Below are 19578 nucleotides of genomic sequence, written 5' to 3' on the forward strand. Positions count from 1 at the left end.
ACTCGAGATCTTGACTGCTATTGTATACGCATTGCGTATCTATAGTGTTGTGCGCATGACTGAAAAAAAGCATGTGCGTGCCCACCATGGAGGAAAGTTGAAATACATAGTTGTGTTCTGCCAAATGTTTTTGTTTATTGCTTTGTGTTACAATAACTGGAAGAATCGGTAGCCTGCTCAAGTTTCAGTGACTACTGAAGTCAAGTGAATTAGTTAGATATTTCTGTAAATTAAACGTTTAATTTGAATGTATAGCAAGCTTCCGGTATTCAATTAATTCGACCTCACAACATCGTTTGTTCACGTGAGCAAAATGTTCCAAGCAGGAAGGCATAACATGCACGTTTTAATTACTTAATTCTTTGTCTCCGCTGTTTATTTTAGCAATTCGGGTAATAGACGATAAATCAATTATCAGATCAAGTCAGAGTCTTCTTCTAATAATTTTCCTTTGTTTTTAGACACATTTCAAAACAAAGTGGCATTTCTTTGTTTCCTTACCAAGATACGGCGAAAATAAAACTAATAATATCTCTACGGGGATTTTAAAATAAAAATAATAAATAACGAGAAAAGGGTTGTCAAAACGCTAGAACTGTTGAAATAGGAGATAAGATATAGAAATAGCTAGCTATTTTCTTGGCTCATTCGATATCGACAATCAAGATGAGTTTTCTTTATGCGCAGTATTGGACAAAAGATCGATGGAGAGAGGAAGTTCCAGAAGGACAAACAATGACTTACTGCAGCTCAGAATTAATTACATGAATATAATAAGAAATAACAATAGTATAAACAGTACTTGTAACAATCATTCAGGGCTGGATGTGCGCTTAAAGGTGTGAGTACCGGACTCTTGCATGGCACAGTAAAATCTTCCCGCAAGCGATAATCAGATTAATATTTTTCATTCAGAACCCTTTAATAATTAAACCGGGTGATACCAGGTGTTTTCAACTATGGAACCCTCTTTGTTAATTAAGGTTATCGCGTTTCCATCTTGACATTTATTTCTCTATGTCTGGCACATTTGACAAAATACGTTTTCTATTTAGCCAACAGAAAATGTTTTGGAAGTTTCCGTAGAGTTATGGAAACACACTGAATTGAAGCCCGATATAAAGTGATGCTGTGGAAACGCGAAAGAGAGTCGGATGTTACCTCGGCTGAAAAATAATCGACAAATTGGCGTTCAAACCGTCCGAGACACACCAAGGGACAATGAAGTAGAGGTAAGAATTTTTTATTTCGTATTGTTTTCAGTTTAACTTCAGCTGCAACCACTCATTTCGGCGAGAATCTCAATAATGTAACTTATGCGAACCACTATAATTTCACGTGTAAACGCCAGGAAATTTGCGCGCTCTATAGTGTACAGGACAGCTGAGGAAACCCTAAAGTAAAGATAAATACTTTTTATTTTGAATTACTTTAGATATACACCATTACGAATTGATCGGATCTACGGCTTCAGATCTGTGAATGAGGTTGACTCAAAATGCTCGATTGGGTTACCTGTGGTACAGTTGGGTTGTGTTACGCCGATTCATGTAACTGAACGGCATAGTTTAGGAGTTGTTTACCGTCTCTTAACCTCGATTGCAGCAAATCCTTTTGGCGGCCGATATACCCTGTTCCATCCATTCAGATAAAGGCGAGCGGCGAGAAGAAAAGTGCGCGTGATCTGCGAACGAATGAGAATTAGGCGGGGAAACTTGTGAGAGAAGGCAAGAAAACACTTGAGCTCCGTTTACAAAGAAGCTTTCGCTTCCTCTCCCAAAACTCTTCTCATTTTTTTGTCGCTCTCAATTTTTACCGCGCTGCTTCCAATTACCTAAACGCCTGTAACAGGCTAAGGCCGACATAAGCACACAGTCCAAGAAAGTTTCTAATCAATTGTAATTGTAAGCCCAGTAGGGTTTGCTGAGAGCTCCTACTCCTAAACTATTAGAAAATAATACTGCTGTAAGAAAACATTGAATGGGCAAATAAACATTGATAAGTCTCTGAGAGTGAGCAGCATTGCGCATGTCAACCCTTCACAGTGTCCTTTAAAACATAACCTCACGAATAATAAACATTACACCAATTACTAGATATATTAAATCTAAGATCTACAATTTTCCTCGGCTTAAGATGCAATTAGAATTAAATGAAGCAAAATTTTTTCTGACCAATTACCAGATCTATGATCTGGAAATGCGAAAAGAATTGAGCCTTCGCATCCGAAATTCTCCTCTGGATTATTGTTATTTGACAGTTATCTCACAGAACTTGTTCAGCCTGGGCTTTGTTTTTTACTTCCTGAGCCTGGGCGATGGGAGCACATAGTAACTTCAAGGGCTTTAAAGCTATGGCAATGTTGCCTCGTATGGCACTCAGCACTCCCTCAATAACATCTCTCTGATAGCCTTGATACCATTGAATGCTGCGCAATGCGTATACCATTCCTGCCCGGTCGCCATCTTGGACCTCTTGATTTCTCCAGAACCTCAGACAACAAACCGTTCAAATTGACCCAATTAAATTAATCAAAACTAATAAAGAAACGCTGAAATCACATTGAAAAGTAAAGGTAGTGACAATAGACATAACATCTTTTCACAAAAAGTTAAAAAACTACAGCTGTCAAATCTTGCTTGCTATTGAAAGCATTAAATAACGTATACAATTACATGTCATACAATTTGAACAGATTTTATTCACTGATAAACCCAAAACCTAAAAGTTACTGAGTACCTTGTACAGTATTAAAAACTTTATTCCACGAAAAAATGCTCAATAGCTTTTATTTGATTGCACTGTTGGATTTCGTTAAAGGTCAACTGTCACGGAGATTTCTTGGTGTTTTGGTCCATCGGCAAAACTGTTCAAATAGGTGACAAAGTACCTTTCCGCTAACATCAAATATCTCTTAGAGTAGGGAGAAAAAATATTAAGTGCGGATTTCTTCTGGGAATGATTTATTATTCAGAAAGTGACACAGGCATACTCGGAAAAAGATCCGAGTGTTTCTATCAGGAGTCGCACCTAAGACCTTCCGATTACTAGTTCGGATGCTCTACCACTGAGCTACAGGAGACTCGTGGGAACTAAGGCCGTTAAACTAGGTTCATGGGACAAACATTTCTTTTTTGTGTGTTCTTACTGTACTCTTCATTTGAATAGCCAGACTAGGATTCTATTCCAAGGGCGGATCCCCGAACTACCCCATATCAGAGACGTCGAAAATAAAGGAACTGCATTATTTTTAGAGCGTTCCGGATCCCAAAACCCTAGATATTGTATTCTCCTGACAACACCCATGGACGTGCAGTGGATCTGGAAGCGTTCACACTCTTAAGAATTGTAGAAATGGCTGATAAATACATAACCTTCTTGAACGGAATAATTTTGCGTCTTCATTTCTTCAAGCGTCTTTTAACAAAATTTCCTAGCAAAGACAATCAATATTTGCTTTTGTTTATGTGAAATACCGTTGCAAAGTACCAAGCAATATATGTATGCCACAATTTATGAAGAGCCCTTCTTCAGGTCTCCTCAGAACGGATGTGGTAGAACTACATCAAATATTGACTAAGTTTTCCCGTGTTTAAATTTTCGATCAATGAGACAGGCAAAAGGAGTTTATATAGGTTGCTTACGGGCTTGGCATAGCATGTTGAAGGAAAAAACAAATAAGAACTGCCTATATCACTTAAGAATGAGAATTCCGGCAATCACAACTTAAAATCGAGAAATAGATTTTATCGTGTCTGCTGTTTTTGTTTGCATGTCAAAGCTGGATTGTTTAAGTATTCTTATAGAAAAAGGTTTAGTGATAATCCAATGCGATCGTTCTGCGTCATGTTTTCCTTTTACGTAACAATAAACACTCAAAGGATTTTTTGAAATCAATGCTAGAGCGTTTTTAATCTTTCGTGACTTCGCTCCAAACGCGTGGTTCAACAGGACTTAATTAAAATGATTCACATTTATTCAAGTTGATGAACCTATTGATAATATAATATTTTTTTATCGCTATTATTATCCCGAAACGTGCGGCAAAATGCGGCTTGGATTTAGACAATCAATATATACCTTTTCCGCAATGCTGTGGATCTTTGAGTAACCGACAATTTTTAAATAAGCTTTAATTATCAAAACACTTGGAAGCTGGACGCTGACTGATCATAAAAAGGCGGTTAGTTGGGTTTAAAGGTTTATTACAAAGGACATTACTCGCCCAGTGCGCCGCTTAACGACTTGATATTCAATGGAAGGTGAATCAGCATTAAATGTTTCGTGTGTTCACTCACTCCTGTTGGCCAGATATGCGTCATGAAATAAACAATTAATAATACTTATAATCACTTAAACCACACACGTCAATTCTTAATTCAGGGCTAACTATACTTTGTAACGATGACTTGGCACACGTTAGGCAAACTGCATCTTCGTGGAAGCGTTGACACGATTGAAGGAATTACTTATTCATTGCGCGATGAATACAAGAAATACCAAACCTCAATTAACGCATTTTGCAATCCAGAAATGAGGCATGTTTACCCCGGCTGATTTTTTGTTTGTTGATCAAGACGAGACCCTGTGATAAAATAAGATATTCACTTGTGTTTTTAAAAGAGTCGTATCAGTAATGTAGTTAATCCTCAAAATCCTATCACTAAAAATTTCGTTTGTGTTTGATTTGTGTCCATATTAAGCGTTAAAGAATTTCAAACATTTTTATTAGAAACTTGAATATATTCCTTCGCCGTGTTATCAAGACTTTTGAATCATACGATTTCAGGTCAGCCAATCAGATCAGAGTATTACAATTATCACCAAAAAAACGTTTATAATATCAAGGTTTGATACAAACAAATTTCGTTTCAGTTTCTTATCGTTTTCTACATTTTTTCTGCATACAAAGCAATCCTTGATCACTGCAGAGCCACATTGGTATTTTTAATTTCCAAGAAGTATAACGTTGTGCGTTGCCTATGCACTCTCTATATATTAGCAGTACCTTTAATTTCAGTATTGTAGTGCTCCATCAGACACTTTCAAGGATTGAGCCGGAAAATTCCATAGCTGCTTAGCTGAATAAGCACTCTTTAGGACAATTAGACGCAAGATGGGTATCTTCAAATAAACACTCGAAGAGTTAATTGTGGTTAATTCTTGCAATTTTACAACTCAGTTTGTCTAATTTCCTACATTTTTGTTAAATAATTACTTGATTCCTTATAATATTACCAAGTATGTAATATTCAACTCATGCACCTGTAAGAAAAACAGGCTGAAAAAGAAAATTACCATATGAGGTGCTGCTATTAAACATTGATTCCAAATTTCGAGTCGCAGATGAGACCCCGAAGTGAGATCATGTATTCCAATAGAACTAATCTCATAAGACAGACATTCTTGGCTTCCCCGAATTTTAGAAAAACAAACCTAACAAAAAGGAAATAAGAAATTTGGAAATGATCTTCAATTTTGGATTTATGCGCACTTCGGAAAAATATTGGAATCGTAAACTTATTGACAGCCAATTACAGACAACAAACTATACTCAGGCAAACGTTTAACTTCACTAATTGCAGTAGACTCTAGCAGCTTACGTTTCTCTAACATTATATTCCAATTTCTATAAATTGACATGATTGGTGTACCTTTTTTATTTTTTCTATTTTATTTTAATTCATAGATAAGTTCTGGCATCTTTTTGGTTTGATATCATCAGGTTATAAAAGAAGACGAAGACAAAGAAAAAACTTTCGGAATTTAATGTCTAAAAAAGGAACTGTTGCGATGAATATGCATGCAATACAACGAGCAATATAAGGCCAAATGTGGACTACAAACATTGCGGTGGTGCGGTTAAAACCCAAAAATTTTCTATAAATTCCTTCATCTTTTCTCACTGAATATGGAATTTCCTGACTATACAGAAAATAATGTCAGGCAGACAGACTATATAAATATGTTAAAGCATGTGAAATATTCCTAGTTTCCGAAAAAGCTATTTATTTCTTGAGGATTTGACAATATCATGATCATGACTCAGTATAGCACTATCTTCCTGTGTTGCTGCTTGTATATCGCTATTTCTGAGGGTGAGATTTGATTCAAGCTCTTCACTTAATTTTAGACTTAAAATTGGGCGCTGGCCATGAGTAGCGGTAGGTTTGTTGCGGGAATGGAGGGGGCAGCGCTAAGAACCATTGGATTAGGGAATAGAAATTCTTTCGACAGTTTTTATAGACTTTTTGGCCAATTTTCGATAAGCCTTAATTTAAGAAAGGTCTATTGGTGTTGCAAGCCTACTATTCAGTTAAAGGTGTGATAAAAAGCGGGTATAGCACCATGGTAATTTTCGATCTCAACTGCAAAACGTATCGTTCAAAAAGGGCACCTTTATGTGTCCTGCAGCCTTAATCTTTTCAGGCCTTCTTTCACGCAGTCTCTCAAGTTGCGTACATGACTTCGATATATTCATTTATTAATAGCAGACGTCTGAATGAGCTTGTTCCACTAGAATTGCGGCAGTCAGTTTACCGCAATTCGATAAACGATGTTATCAGTCTTGGATACGTTCTTGTGGGGTAGCACCAAGCTATCGTTCAGCTGTACATCCTCCACTGTTGCAGCGGTTATCAATAATGCGTGACCTATTGCCTTCAAAAGAGTCGGATAAACCGCGTTTTGGTGGACTTCAATCAAGGAAAAATGTTTTAAATTACTTGGAATTCTGACAAGATTTCAGGGCAACAGAACCAAGAAATTGATAATCTTATCCTCTGATAGAATGATTACGTCTTCGTTACTTTTACAACAAAATCACGGAAGTTGCTTGTCATTTGAGATATCTCAGTCTGACCCAAAATATTGCCGGTCGAAAATTTAGCTGGAATCCGCAAACTATGGTAAACGGAAAATACTCAGACTTGACTATTGTTCTGTTCTCTTCTCCCATTTTTTATTTTGAATCATTCCTACCAACTTCGGAGGTACACCAAAAAACAAAACTAAACAAACCAAAGCAAACCAAAACAAAAACAAAACAGAACAAACAAACTAAACCAAACCAAACCAAAACAAACAGATACAAGCAGTTAAAGGTGCCATTTTTGCGACAAGTTTAAATTTAACAAAGGCTTTGGTATTGAATAAGGGGGTTGTTTCTATAGAAACTGTGGTGCTGCGTCGGTGGGGAGTAGACACGAATGTTTGGTTTATCAACAGAGTTGATAACTAAAGGTAAATTGGCCACCGAATCTCTTTACTTTGGCCAATTTACCTTTAGTTATCAACTTTTATGATAAACCTCATTCCCTTTGGCAGTTGAGATTCGGAAGATTGTCATGGTGCTCAGTATTACCCAGCTCTATCTCATGCATTATAACTGTAAAGTAGGCAAGCGATGCTAAAATACTGAAGCCATATCCAGACGTCTCAAAAACTGTGGAATTTACTTTTATTGCCTACGGACGAAAGAATGTCATATCTTTTTCCTTTACCAAGTAGCAAAAATTATGATGCAATGGTTTTGAGCGCTCGTTAAAACCGGAAATGTCAATTGGTGATTAAAATCTTCCAATTAAGGAACTCGCGTGTGTGTTTTTATTGATATAATTCAAGAATTTATTAAAAAATTAACTGTCTTTTTCGAAGCATTGTCACGACCTATTGAAGATTAAAAGATACTCATCTTTTAACGCACATGTATTTGTTTATATCGTGGTTATTTGTTTTCAGTACCAACTCTTCTTATACCCAAACCAACTTGTACAACACGTCTTAGCCTGTCAGTATTCCAATGCCTCAGTGTTACCACATATGCAATTATTTATATACAGCATTGACCAAATGCGCTTTTATATCTTCTATTCTTTACCATGCACAAATTGTTTTTTATCCTTACAATTCTTTGAAATGACTCCTTTTGTGCTTTGTATTTTTGCACTTTGTTCTACAGAAATATTTCCGTTCTGTTATTTGGAATTATTATCACTTGTGGGTTCAAAAAAGCTTTCCTGACTCTCGTAGTGCCTTGCGCTTTCATTGGATGTATTCTTTCTCCCGTTATATTCAGCAAGAACCAGTAAAATTACCAGGGCTGGTTTCGTGCAGTTGAATTCTTTGCAAACCGAACGATAACCTTTACAGTTCAGAATACAATATTGGGATTGTGAGTTATTAAAGGCATCCATACATTAAACGCCTTTTATATTGGTTCTTGTCTCTTTCTATTATTTATCGCTCTTTGGCCACTTAGTTTATGCTCCACCATGAACTAAACGCCAAACATCAAGTACCACATTAAGTGATGTTGCTGCTTGCGACACGTTTGCCAGTTTCGAGAGACACAAGGCTATCAGGTATGACCAGAAGGGAAAAAATGATTTAAACAGTACGTGAGCGGGGTAACAATTCTAGGAAGCCGAAATTCCTGGATCTTTTTCTGTTGAGTTTGCCGTCCTCTTGCCCACTCAGGAAGCGCGTGATTCATGCGGAAAGAAGTTTATGAGTTTGCGAAAATTTAGGCGCCATTCCGGATAGCCTCTTTTGTTTGTCTTTACAATAGTTTAAGTTCGCTCGAGGCAGTGTCCAACCGTTGTAATCCGCGTTAAGTAGCGGTGCAATATTCTGTTTTTCAAGCATAAGAAGGCATTGAAAAGATACAATAAACAGAATTTTTAGAAAAGCGACCACATAAAAGGTCTCTTGTACTTGTAAAGCCCAGTGGTTTGGGTGCTCGGAAGACAAATGGTGGGTATGTGCGTAGCTACGTGCGTACGAGATTGAAGTAGCGATAGTTGTGACGCAAACGAAACTGTGTTCTAATAGTTATTAAATAGGCCATTAACCAAGGAATACTGAGCGAAAATGTGCTTTGGTTTCGACAAAGGTAAACAACTATCCAGCCCAAGGCTATAATTAATTAGTTATCTTTGAAATATTCCAGAGGAGTCCTTTCAGCCGTATTCATTTAATTTACAAAGCAATTGTTTGCTGCACATAACAGATTGTTCTTTAATTAGAAAGTTACGAATACATTAGTGCCTTTACACACCTCCCAGAACAAAAAAACGAAACGGGCTTTGAAATGGTGCAATGCAACGCAGAATGAACCTTTTGTGCCTTCGCAGTTTGAAATTAAAAGTATGATAAACAGTTTGCTTGTGTAATGAACGAGGCAGTGTTGTTCCAGTGATTTCCAAACTGGTAGCTTCGTGCTGTGACAAGCTTGTATCTCGACACGGTTGTTGAGTTAGTTCATCCCAGTCGCCATGATATATAAAAACCCATTTCTGCTGGCCGACTTGCAATATCTCACCACATATTCGATCCCAAGTCAAATTGGCTGCGACCGAAATTTAATTAATTTATTAACCCTGTTGCTTTAGTAAGACAACAATGGAGGTGTTAAAATATCCATGGAGATATTTTAATAATCTTTATTGAGCGCTAATTGTATTACGGAGTCTTTTTAATCACCACACGGCGGTCAAAAAATGATAGCTTTTCGGATTTCAAGTGAATCAGACTCGTCTAACCATCGCGGTGTTAAAATTCCGAAGATACGCGCCTTCGCCATCTTGGCGTCAATTTTACCTTCGGCACTCAGGGCCTATTAACATGTAATAAAAGGAATTAAGACAACAAGGCGATGACACAAATACATTTTATCAACTTCCTGGGTGGAATGGTGTTAAGAGGGGACCGTGGGGGCGAAAGGAACAAACAAACTTAAGTATTATATTGTTAATATCGCCTTAATCATAACGCGGTCTCCTGATTGGTCGAGCGGAATGGCCTATTTATTTTGAGGCCTTTGTTTGAACAAATAAACATTGATTAAAACTATGACAGTCGGTCATTTTGATTAACTAACAAAGGAGGAAGATTAGGGGCAAATATAAAATCTGCATTAATCTAAATTTTCTTTTCAAATAAAAATTGCTTAAGACGAAGCAACTACTTGGCGAGGACAAACACTCACGTTGGTTCACCAATTGGAAGTCTATTGATGATGGCATTTACGGCGCGTCCAACGATGGTGCTTGCAGAGAATAAGGGAAGAGGCGACAAAACTGGAGCAGACCACTCGATAGAGTCCGCACTGATTCAGGCGTCGAGTAAAGGCTACACTATTGATATGATTCTTGGCAATCACGATCGAAAGCCCAAGCAGGAAGGCCTTTATGACCAGGATGGCAGACTTTCAAGAAATCTTAGCGACAACGAAGGTACGGTAATTAAATAAACGGACATTAGCTCGTTCATTTTCAAATTGATAGTACAATCTTATTAAACACTCGACTCAGTTTACTCAAGGAATTTCAAAGCGACAGTGTTCTCTTTTCATTGAACGCTCAGCAAACATAACGAAACGCTACGGATGAGGTGCTAATTCCGTGTTTGAACTTCAAATTCGCCGATCCCGTTTCACCAGACACGGGGGAAATTTTTGTTCATGTTTCATTCAAGCCGTAAACTATCATTTTCGTAGCCAAGCCGCTGTTAACTTTCGAAATACAATGTTTTCTTAGTGCCTGTTATTTGTCTTTCTCGTGGCGAATGTGATTGTAAATTTCGCGTGCGGAAGTAATAAACGTGAGCGGTGTGGAGCATTTAAACGGAGTGAGCCGCTCGCTCATTTATCCACTTAATTCTAACATTTCGCAGACGAGTTAAGTGTCGGCGACGAGAAGGGCAGCAAAGATGGAGACAGTGTTGATGAGAACGATGGCAAACCAAGAAAAATGCGCCGCAGTCGAACTACATTTACCACTTACCAACTTCATCAATTGGAGCAAACTTTCGAGAAGACACAATATCCTGATGTATTCACCAGAGAGGAGTTGGCTTTGAGGCTGGATTTGAGTGAGGCAAGGGTCCAAGTAAGTCAAGTTTTTTTAATTATTCATTGCTAGTTCTGTATTTTAACTGGTATGTGAAGCTGGAGACTTAAAAGTGGGTGAAGCGAAAGTACCTACAATCTTATCACCTGGCAGTTTAGTCAGAAGTCGGAATATGGGCGGTACATTTGGTTGAAACGTTCAAAGGATTTGATGTGGACACGATAAAATCAACTTCGCATGGTGATCTTTGTCAACCAACTGTGCTTTTTAGCCCTATATTCACTTTCTTGTAGATGGTTTGAACTTAGCAGCAGGCGAAAGACTGAAAGAAAAATAATTCATCTTGACGAAAATAATCCTTTGTGTCTTGCCTCGGTGTAACATGGTTGCGTGGCGCCCAAATCTTCATTTCCGAGAATGCAACAATATTTAAACTTAGTTTGCGATTCAATGGACGTGATACAGTCGGGACTCTTTTGTTTCATCAATTATATTGGTGAAAACAAGCTAGTTGAGTAACAGCTTCTTGCCTTTATCAATATTTTCGCGACTTGTAAAGTAATATTTTTTAATTAATTAAATAAGAAGTTTTTTTTTCGATGTTTGCCTCAAACCGTTTCGTTTGCTTTCAGAGAGAGAGAGAGAGAGAGAGGGAGAGAGAGGGAGAGAGAAGCCGATTGAGCGCGCGTGCGAATAGAACTAAACTAAACATCAGTCCATTGAATAACATCATTTACTGCACGCAAAAAACGCAGATAGCAAGCTGGCAAAAGAGCTGTTTATTAACAAGTTGTGTTAATTACAAGTCTTTGAGTTGCTTGTATAAATTGGAAAAATTACCAGCTGAATAACAAGTAACAGCGAAAAAGAACATGTCTGAATGGATCTGTAAAAGTACGTGTTAGCCACGCGGTGACTGGTGATCCGAGTTAAGTGTCTGTCATTTAGAACGCGTCGTTCGCCAGTTTTTTTTTTTTTCGTTCGACTGGTTTGACAGTATCGACGATGACTCAGATTTTTCAAGCTCGTGACATAATGAATATTACGGCTCTCTAAACAAAATTTAGCTCGAAAGTGAAATTACGTTCAAAACCGGTGAGTTCACGACCGAAAACCGAATGATACAGTCCATGTCGACTCGAAACGCGGCTTCTCAAAATGAGACGACATAAGGCCTTAAGCTTATGTTGTGACATTTTTATGCGGTGTAATTAAATTTCAGAGGGTTTTGTGAGATTCAAAGTTATTAAAATTTCAACTCATTTGTCGGCGTGTAAAGCTGTTCCACAGATTCCTCTTTAACAAAGTTCGTTTAAAGCGCAAACTTTAACATGAGGTAATTATATATCGAAACAAAACGTTTTTATCGGATTTCAATGATAGTGTCTCGAGCGATTCGTTTCATCTATGGTATCATTTTGAATTCATATTTGGTGCTGACGAAACGCTATTAACCACTGTAAATTGCATTTTAACTGAATATGTATACAAAGAAATCACAATTGAGGCAATTATTTCGCCGTATTAATGGCCTATATTGAACAGCCTTGAAAACAAAGTAGATAATTAAACATGACGTCGACACTAGAATTGGCAATTAGCGCAAGACCTTTTGAAAGAGTCATTCTACTCTTGTGGAGTTTTCAATAGAGCGGCGCTGTCATAAATAACATTTGCCCGAGGGGTTTAGGCTGGGAAAATTGAAAAACTTAATTAAGAATAACCTTTGATTCTTGGCTTTGCCACGTCTTGTTCGTAAAAGTTAAATCAATTCAGAAATCTCTGGGTAAAAGAAGGGTAAGAAGAGAAATTGATGCCGTGCGCAGCTGTTGACAAATAAAAACAAATCATGTCAGCATTTTGTTTAACAGTACTCTACTTTTGAAATTCCAAAGCCGTATGCTTATAACAGAGCATGACTTGGTACATTCCTTCTTTTGAATGCTCTGACGAGGTTCAATGAAGTCGCGTTCTTGGCATCGACCTGTCGGAGTCTCATTTATCATAATTTTTTTTTCACGATCACAGCCCTGTAATAAAGAAGTACTCGCTCTACAGACAGCAAACTTGACTGAACGCACGAGAAAGAATAGTCCGAAATATTTAGTTTTTAATACCAACAACTAGATGAACTGTATTTTTTTTTTATGCGCAGACGAACATGTACAAGTGCACGTTTCTAAATTTGGTTTGTATTCCCAACAAAGAAACCAAATTGAAGATGAACTTTTTATTTTCAAAGAATTATCTGATTACGTACTGATCAATTTGGATGTCAATATTGCATTACCCTTACATAGGTTTGCCAAGACAATTTCGGATCCTGAAAAGGCACTTACACTTACAGAAGATTTTTCAGTCAGCCTTGGTTCCTTTCCGTCATCCCTACAGCCCGAATATAAAAATAGCCCCCTTTTTTTTTTTTTTTTTAACGAACCAAAGTGTATTTGACTTTGGAAATTCTTCTTATAGGAATTGTTTGATTTTTCTTGTTTTTGATTTCCTTAGAACAAGCTGTTCTGCCGAAAGAGTTATTTTCCGAAACTTTGCGTGCTCTAGCGAGCTAATTTGTATTCAGAAATCACACTCCGTCGGTTTGCCGGAAGGCAAAATTAATCAGACAAAGTCCAACATATGTGGTTGCATTGGATAGTTTAGCAGCCTTTAGAATACGTAATATGAATAAAACTCTGTTTTTGTATCTTTCAAGCTAGCGCTGTTTTTCAGGCTCCAGATAAGGGGACACTAAGATGTGAATCAAATCTGTAATCTCAACGGCAAAACCACTCCTAGTTTCCACATGAAATAAAGATGACAACTTCACTTTTATCAGCAGGGAAGTTGTTAATGAATCTCCAAATATTGATTTCAGCTCGAACTAAAAGGCCCATGGCAAATGGTAGAGATAAGCTACATAATGAGAAGTCCAAAGGATTTTAATTACACAGTTTATCAAGAAGAAATCTGATTTCCCGTGTTTGGATTTGTTTCGATTCAGCTTGTAATACAATTTTCCCTAAAATTTGGCTGCTCTAAATTCAGTCCAATGCATTTCACACTACAACAGCTCATTTTTTACTCCACACTTGCCAAGGAAGGAAAGTCTCCTGCTAAATACAAAAGCACTGTGAAATTCGGAAATAATATATAATAAATATAAGCTATGACTAAGATAAAAATCAGCCTTGCAATACAGCATCTTCACACTTAGTTTCAGCTGTAACATCTTTTGCAATTAAGCTTTCAGTTGTGTGTCATTTCTCTACTTTGTATCTTTCAACGGAGTATTATACTTGATAAAATTGTTTTAACGTTGTTATCAAAATCATTTCAATATTTCAATTAAAGGCTTTTTTTATACAGAGATACAAGAACTAAATGGATGGTAATAGGGATTTTTAATGCTAAGTAATTCATCAAACATCTTTCGCGAAAGTACGGAATTGTCATATAAACCAAAATATTCTATGGTCACATGCAAGAATCGTTGATCAATGTAACTACGTTTTCTCGCCGATTTCCAATTTTTTTCGAATCAGTGTGAATCCAAGAGATTCTTAAATAATAATAAAAAAAACTTCCAAAGTCTGTCCTTTTGCTTGCTTAGAAGGAAAAGCCGATTAAGCAATGAAATGTTGCATTCAAACAGGGAAGAGTTTCTTTATTCACTCAGAACAAAAGCCAACTTTACGTGTTGCGGTACGATTGTAACCTATCCGCTGACACAGTGGAAACCTGTGGCCAAGGTCAATTAAAAGTACGAGAAACAAGACTGAGAGAAATCCTATTTGTAGTGAGCTGAAAAAAGGCTTACTTTTGTATTATAGCTTTAATGTATTTTAAATTACTCTGGCAAGATTTAGTACACTGATAGTTCAATCTGAGCGATGAAAGCTCTATTATGATATCGTTTCTCATTAGGAGACAATAAGTCTCTAACAATAAATATATCTAAAAATAAGAGGCTTTATTAAGTCTTTAATACACGGGAAAGCCATTTCTCACACTCTTTTATAGACTTAAATTGATAGATATCTCAGTATATTACATGTAAATGTTTTCGAATATCTAACACCTAAAAAGAGATAGAACTTCATTAGTTCTCTGCCATTTTTTTTTCATGTCCGCGAAAAAGTGATTTCGCTGAAAAGCCTCGTTCAGTAAAAGCACGGGCGTCTAATGTCATGCTAAGTAGATGACGGCCAGCTGAAGCAGTTTACGCCTTAAGGTGTACAGTCAGTAATTAAGAGGCGGTTAGGGTGGGAGCGTTTAAATCATAGCGGTTTTTGAAGACAGTAATATGTACATTTTACGCAGCCCATGCAAGCTTAAATGAACGTAGGCCACCGACTTTTCAATAACTTCAAGCTGTATCGTGTTTTGCTTTTGCTTTCATACCTGTTTTTAATTGCTTTGGGTGGATTTATTATCTCGGTGTTTTTATACATGTGGCTTCAACCGCCCAAGGACACGTGCCAAGCAAGCATGGCTATTTCTAAACACGCGGCACTGCGGTGTTTTTGTTTATGTAAGGTGATAGACATTTTTTTAATACTCCGGGTACCTGAGACTATTCTTTAAAATAATCGAAATGTTTAGCACCATCGGGTGGGTGTTATAAGGAGCTACACAATGACCCGCGAATAATGCTAGTCTCAACTATTTCAGGCGCTCAGAAATTAGAGTGCTGTTTGAGGAGAAAAAAAGTGTGTAGCGAAACATATCTTTGTAAACTCTTTGGTGACTGACAACTTGATTGAGAGGATCACCCATTTTGTTTCTTTTTCAAAAATAGTTGTATTAAACGTTCTCCTCGTTAATGAATATCACTCTAAATACCTTGAATTCCTTGATTGTTGAACAAAGAGTTCTTACTGTTTGCAAAATAATAACTTTATTCAAACATTTTAGGGTGAATGAGTGCGGTTTGAAAAAGGAAGAGAAAGAAAGAAAACACTATTGTTAGCGCTGTTCAGACAACCTTGATTCAATCTATCATTTCCCCGACTATAAACGTACCTTTATCAAATGTGATTGATTGATTTCCAACTCGCTAACGAAGGTTTTTATAGTTTGTAAATAGCTTAGATGAAATGGAAACGGCTGTGGAACAAAAAGAACTTCAGGGGTTGTATTGTTACCAACAGGTGCAAGCTGGCAATGCAACACAAGCATTGTAGTAATTATCTTTGTATGTGGCTTTAATAGCTTTTATGGCTAGAATTTTGGGCTACCAGTTTAAAATGTTTGATGTTAATTGGTTTTTGGATATTCGCCAAGGTGTCGTTAAAGCTTGTGATACCTGCCTTTGATGTCGAGGCAGAGTCCGACTTAATATTCTTTATCATAAATATCTCTAGGAAATTCGTCTATGCAAGTTATATTTGGTACATAACACTATCAAAGTGTTTCGTTCTTCCTTGTTATTTTTTTTAATAGGAACCCGTGTTCTTTTTCTTTGAAAGTTAAAGCTGAGAATGGCCTAAATTTTATTTTAAAACAGCATTGCTCACCTGGTTTGTAGTAAAGGTTTTGCTGCCAGTGTCCGGCTGTTTTCAAAATTTTAAGACCCACGTTAAGAACATGCCCACAAGGCTGAGATTTGATCAGAACATCTTCATTTTGTTCAGTTTAGTCTGAGTGGAGGCCCAATTAGGGTCCGATTGACCACCAAATGCTGGAATATGTATCGCATAAAATAACAAAGTGCGTTCTTCCCGTCCACCGTGAATCAGTTGCTTCCGTCTACTAATTCTCTATTTATTGATTTGGTGCAATACTTGACCGCTTAAAAAAGAACGTCTTTGAGCTAAAATTACAAAAAACGGAAGACTTTTCAGGCGTAGCTAAGCCTCGCCCAATATTAGACTTTCTTAAAGAGAAAGGGGTATTAAAGGGATGATGAAGTTTTCGTGTTTCCATTTAACAATTGGACGCCGACAAAAACGAGGTGTTTATTCTATCAACTGACAGTTGGTGAAGAATGATCGATGTTGCGAACCAACTATCAAAGTCACAGAAACCGAAAGAGGCCGTCTGATTGTTTCACCATAAACCAGTGACTGATGTATTCAACAAAGAAATTTGTCAAAAGGGGTTTATTTCTAGCCAATTAAGAGCTCAGCGTCTTTCCTTGCACGCGTTTCCTGTGAGGTCTATCGCACGTTAGACCGCCCTTGTGGTATAGCCAATCAGATTGCGAGTTTGTCTCAATAGTCAGTCATAGGGTTATGCTGTAGAGTTGATAGGGGCGTGAGTGGTTTGAGAGTTTGAGAGAACTATAAATTGTTGTGGAAAGACGGGCTGTAGGTGTGTGTTTTCACTGCTGTGTCGACTTCAGTACTAGTATTCCTATTAATTCTCTGGAAACAGGGTCAAAATATCTTCTATTTCCTGTACAAAACAACCCATTTTAGAAACACGGAACTTAGTAAGCTGATAACATATTGGTTACTTTCCTTTCAATAATTCGCTCGACATCGTCGTCTTTGTGTTCCAGAAGTATGTTGCGTCAAAGCAAAACTTCCGAGCAAAATATCCGTGCTAAGAGGGTACTCTCTTGTCTTATAGGTTTGGTAAAAAAAGAAATGCATTCTGGTCACTCATGCACTTGCCTGTTCATTTGCCAGATCTACGCTCAAAACTGATTTCCCATTATTCGGCCAAGACTGTCCTTCGCCTATAAGGTCGCCAAATCACATTTCTTATAGAACTAATTTCTCCGAGATATAAATACGAAAAAAGTAGTACTATTATGGCCTTCTCATGGTGTAATCACTTTGTAACCCAAATCAAACTAGAGTGATATTTTGTGAGACAAATGTGTAAGGATAGCTGTTGTTTCTACTGACCACGATAAACACCAGCTACATTGATCATAATTGCATTTTTCTCTTTCTCCCAGGTGTGGTTTCAAAACAGACGAGCCAAGTGGAGAAAACGGGACAAGTCCATGGGACGTGAAAGCCCCACATACCTTTATGGGTCATCCAACGACTACAGAGCGCTGTCAGATCTTCCGCAAGTGCATGCAGCGGCTTATTCTCCAGGGGTGGAAAGATGGCACCCACATGTCCCAGCCCTTAGCCTTTTGTCACCATACGCAGCTGCACCAACTCCTTATGGTCCCCTTGGGGCTCATCTTGCAGGCATCTCACCTGCTGCAATGTACACACACCATTTGTACAGACAGTACGCAAGACCGTCCATGGCGCCTTTTTTGAAGGGCCCTCTCAGTCCCACGGATTCGCAGGAGTTCCGACGATCAAGTATCGAAAATTTGAGATACAAAGCCAGGCAACACAGTTCACACCCATTGGCCGATGCGAGCAAAACTGCTGAATTAATTTAAATATCGGCTTACTTAGAGGCGTTAATATGAAATTGTACCGTGTACCAAAATAATTAAACTATAAAGTTGAAGGCGAAGTATTTTCACTCAGTGCACTAATTGTAGTTTCAAGGAGTGAAAACTTTCATCTTCACTATTCATAACTTTAACATTTACAGTGAACAGTCGTACAACTAAAAACTAAAAGGGGGTATATTTTCTGAATATACAATTTCCTTAAATAACTTGAAAAACTTTGATGTAGGTTGAATTGACAAATGACAAAAATGGCTTCGCGATGTTTAACCAGTAACTCCTCTTGACAAAGTATTTAACTTCTTCGCCACAGTAAATAATTATTTTTGCACCATGACGCGCAAAATTGTGAACCTTTAAGGTCGCGATATCAGTCAGCATATCTAGTCGTAATTTTCATCTCGAAAATCGAGTTTACGTGTCCATCGTATCGCGTTTGTAAATAGTCTTAAACCTCGACAAATGCTGCCCCCATTGTGTGGGTATTGCTGTAATTTATTCATAAAATGTGTGCGTTTTGTATCAATAAGGAATTGAAAATATATTTAACGGAAAGTATTTCTTATTTATACGCGTGGCCATAGAACGGTGCACGTAAGATTCCAGTCAGTAAGAACTCGTACCCAGATCACACCTTTTTTCCTTGGCCAAGCTTCCCATTTGCTGACAGTAAAAAAGGGCGGGGTGCGATCAAGATTTTAGTGATACGAAACATGTAGGTTGAGTAGAGTAGTGTTCTTCTAATTTACGCTGTTTCATAAACAAACATTCTCGATAAATTTACGTTTCATAAGTTATGACAGAAATTAACTTACGTCCTGAAACAAGGACTCGAAAGTGGCTCCACTGAGTTTTGAATCCATTTGATTGGATTGACTTGGGTTGATAAACATTTTAAAAACCTGTAGCATGAAAACCTTTTACAACTTACAATAAGTTGAGCAAAGGCAAATAAACTTTAATTTGAAAAGCTCCTTTTGTTTCACTTCTTTCTGTTTTAGTCCTCAAGTAATACATTAAAACCCATCCAATCATTTGTTTTGGCACAAACAAAACTTTAAACAGTTGCTAGACCACTCCATAGATTGCGGATACTGTCATCTCTCAACGTGCTCGGCCCCATTAGATCCATCGGGGCACATCGAGGCTGGAAACAACGAGAGGCGGCTGCATTCGCAAATTAGCCACCCCATTTTTCACCATTGGTCGTATTAAAGGTTCCACTGTATATTATCGATATGACTCTTTATCTGCTTTTTTCGGAAATAACTATATTTTGTTCTGAGATACCGGGGACTCTATGCTCCTTTACGTTACTTTGAGTGTAGCACTGAGGGTCGCTTAGTGGGTTAGGTGAAAGTC

General features: G+C 37.6%; 1 protein-coding gene across 3 annotated transcripts; it reads left to right on the forward strand.

Annotated features, from left to right (window-relative positions):
- The first annotated feature begins 1080 nt into the window (after positions 1-1080).
- On the forward strand, positions 1081-19190 carry LOC146451210 (dorsal root ganglia homeobox protein-like). Of its 3 annotated transcripts, none has more exons than XM_085099248.1 (4): positions 1081-1232; positions 9955-10235; positions 10675-10889; positions 17755-19190. In XM_085099248.1, exons 2-4 carry the CDS (start codon positions 10016-10018, stop codon positions 18199-18201), a joined length of 882 nt encoding a protein of 293 aa, XP_084955374.1. In that variant the 5' UTR covers positions 1081-1232; positions 9955-10015; the 3' UTR covers positions 18202-19190. The 3 variants fall into 3 exon arrangements, with proteins under 3 accessions (XP_084955374.1, XP_084955375.1, XP_084955373.1); XM_085099249.1 differs by lacking the exon at positions 1081-1232 and adding an exon at positions 8150-8363; XM_085099247.1 differs by lacking the exon at positions 1081-1232 and having other exon boundaries at positions 9855-10235.
- The last annotated feature ends 388 nt before the right edge of the window (positions 19191-19578 follow it).

Source organism: Pavona decussata, unplaced genomic scaffold, assembly GCF_977016875.1.
Source record: "Pavona decussata unplaced genomic scaffold, jaPavDecu1.1 SCAFFOLD_391, whole genome shotgun sequence".
Lineage (NCBI taxonomy): Eukaryota > Metazoa > Cnidaria > Anthozoa > Scleractinia > Agariciidae > Pavona > Pavona decussata.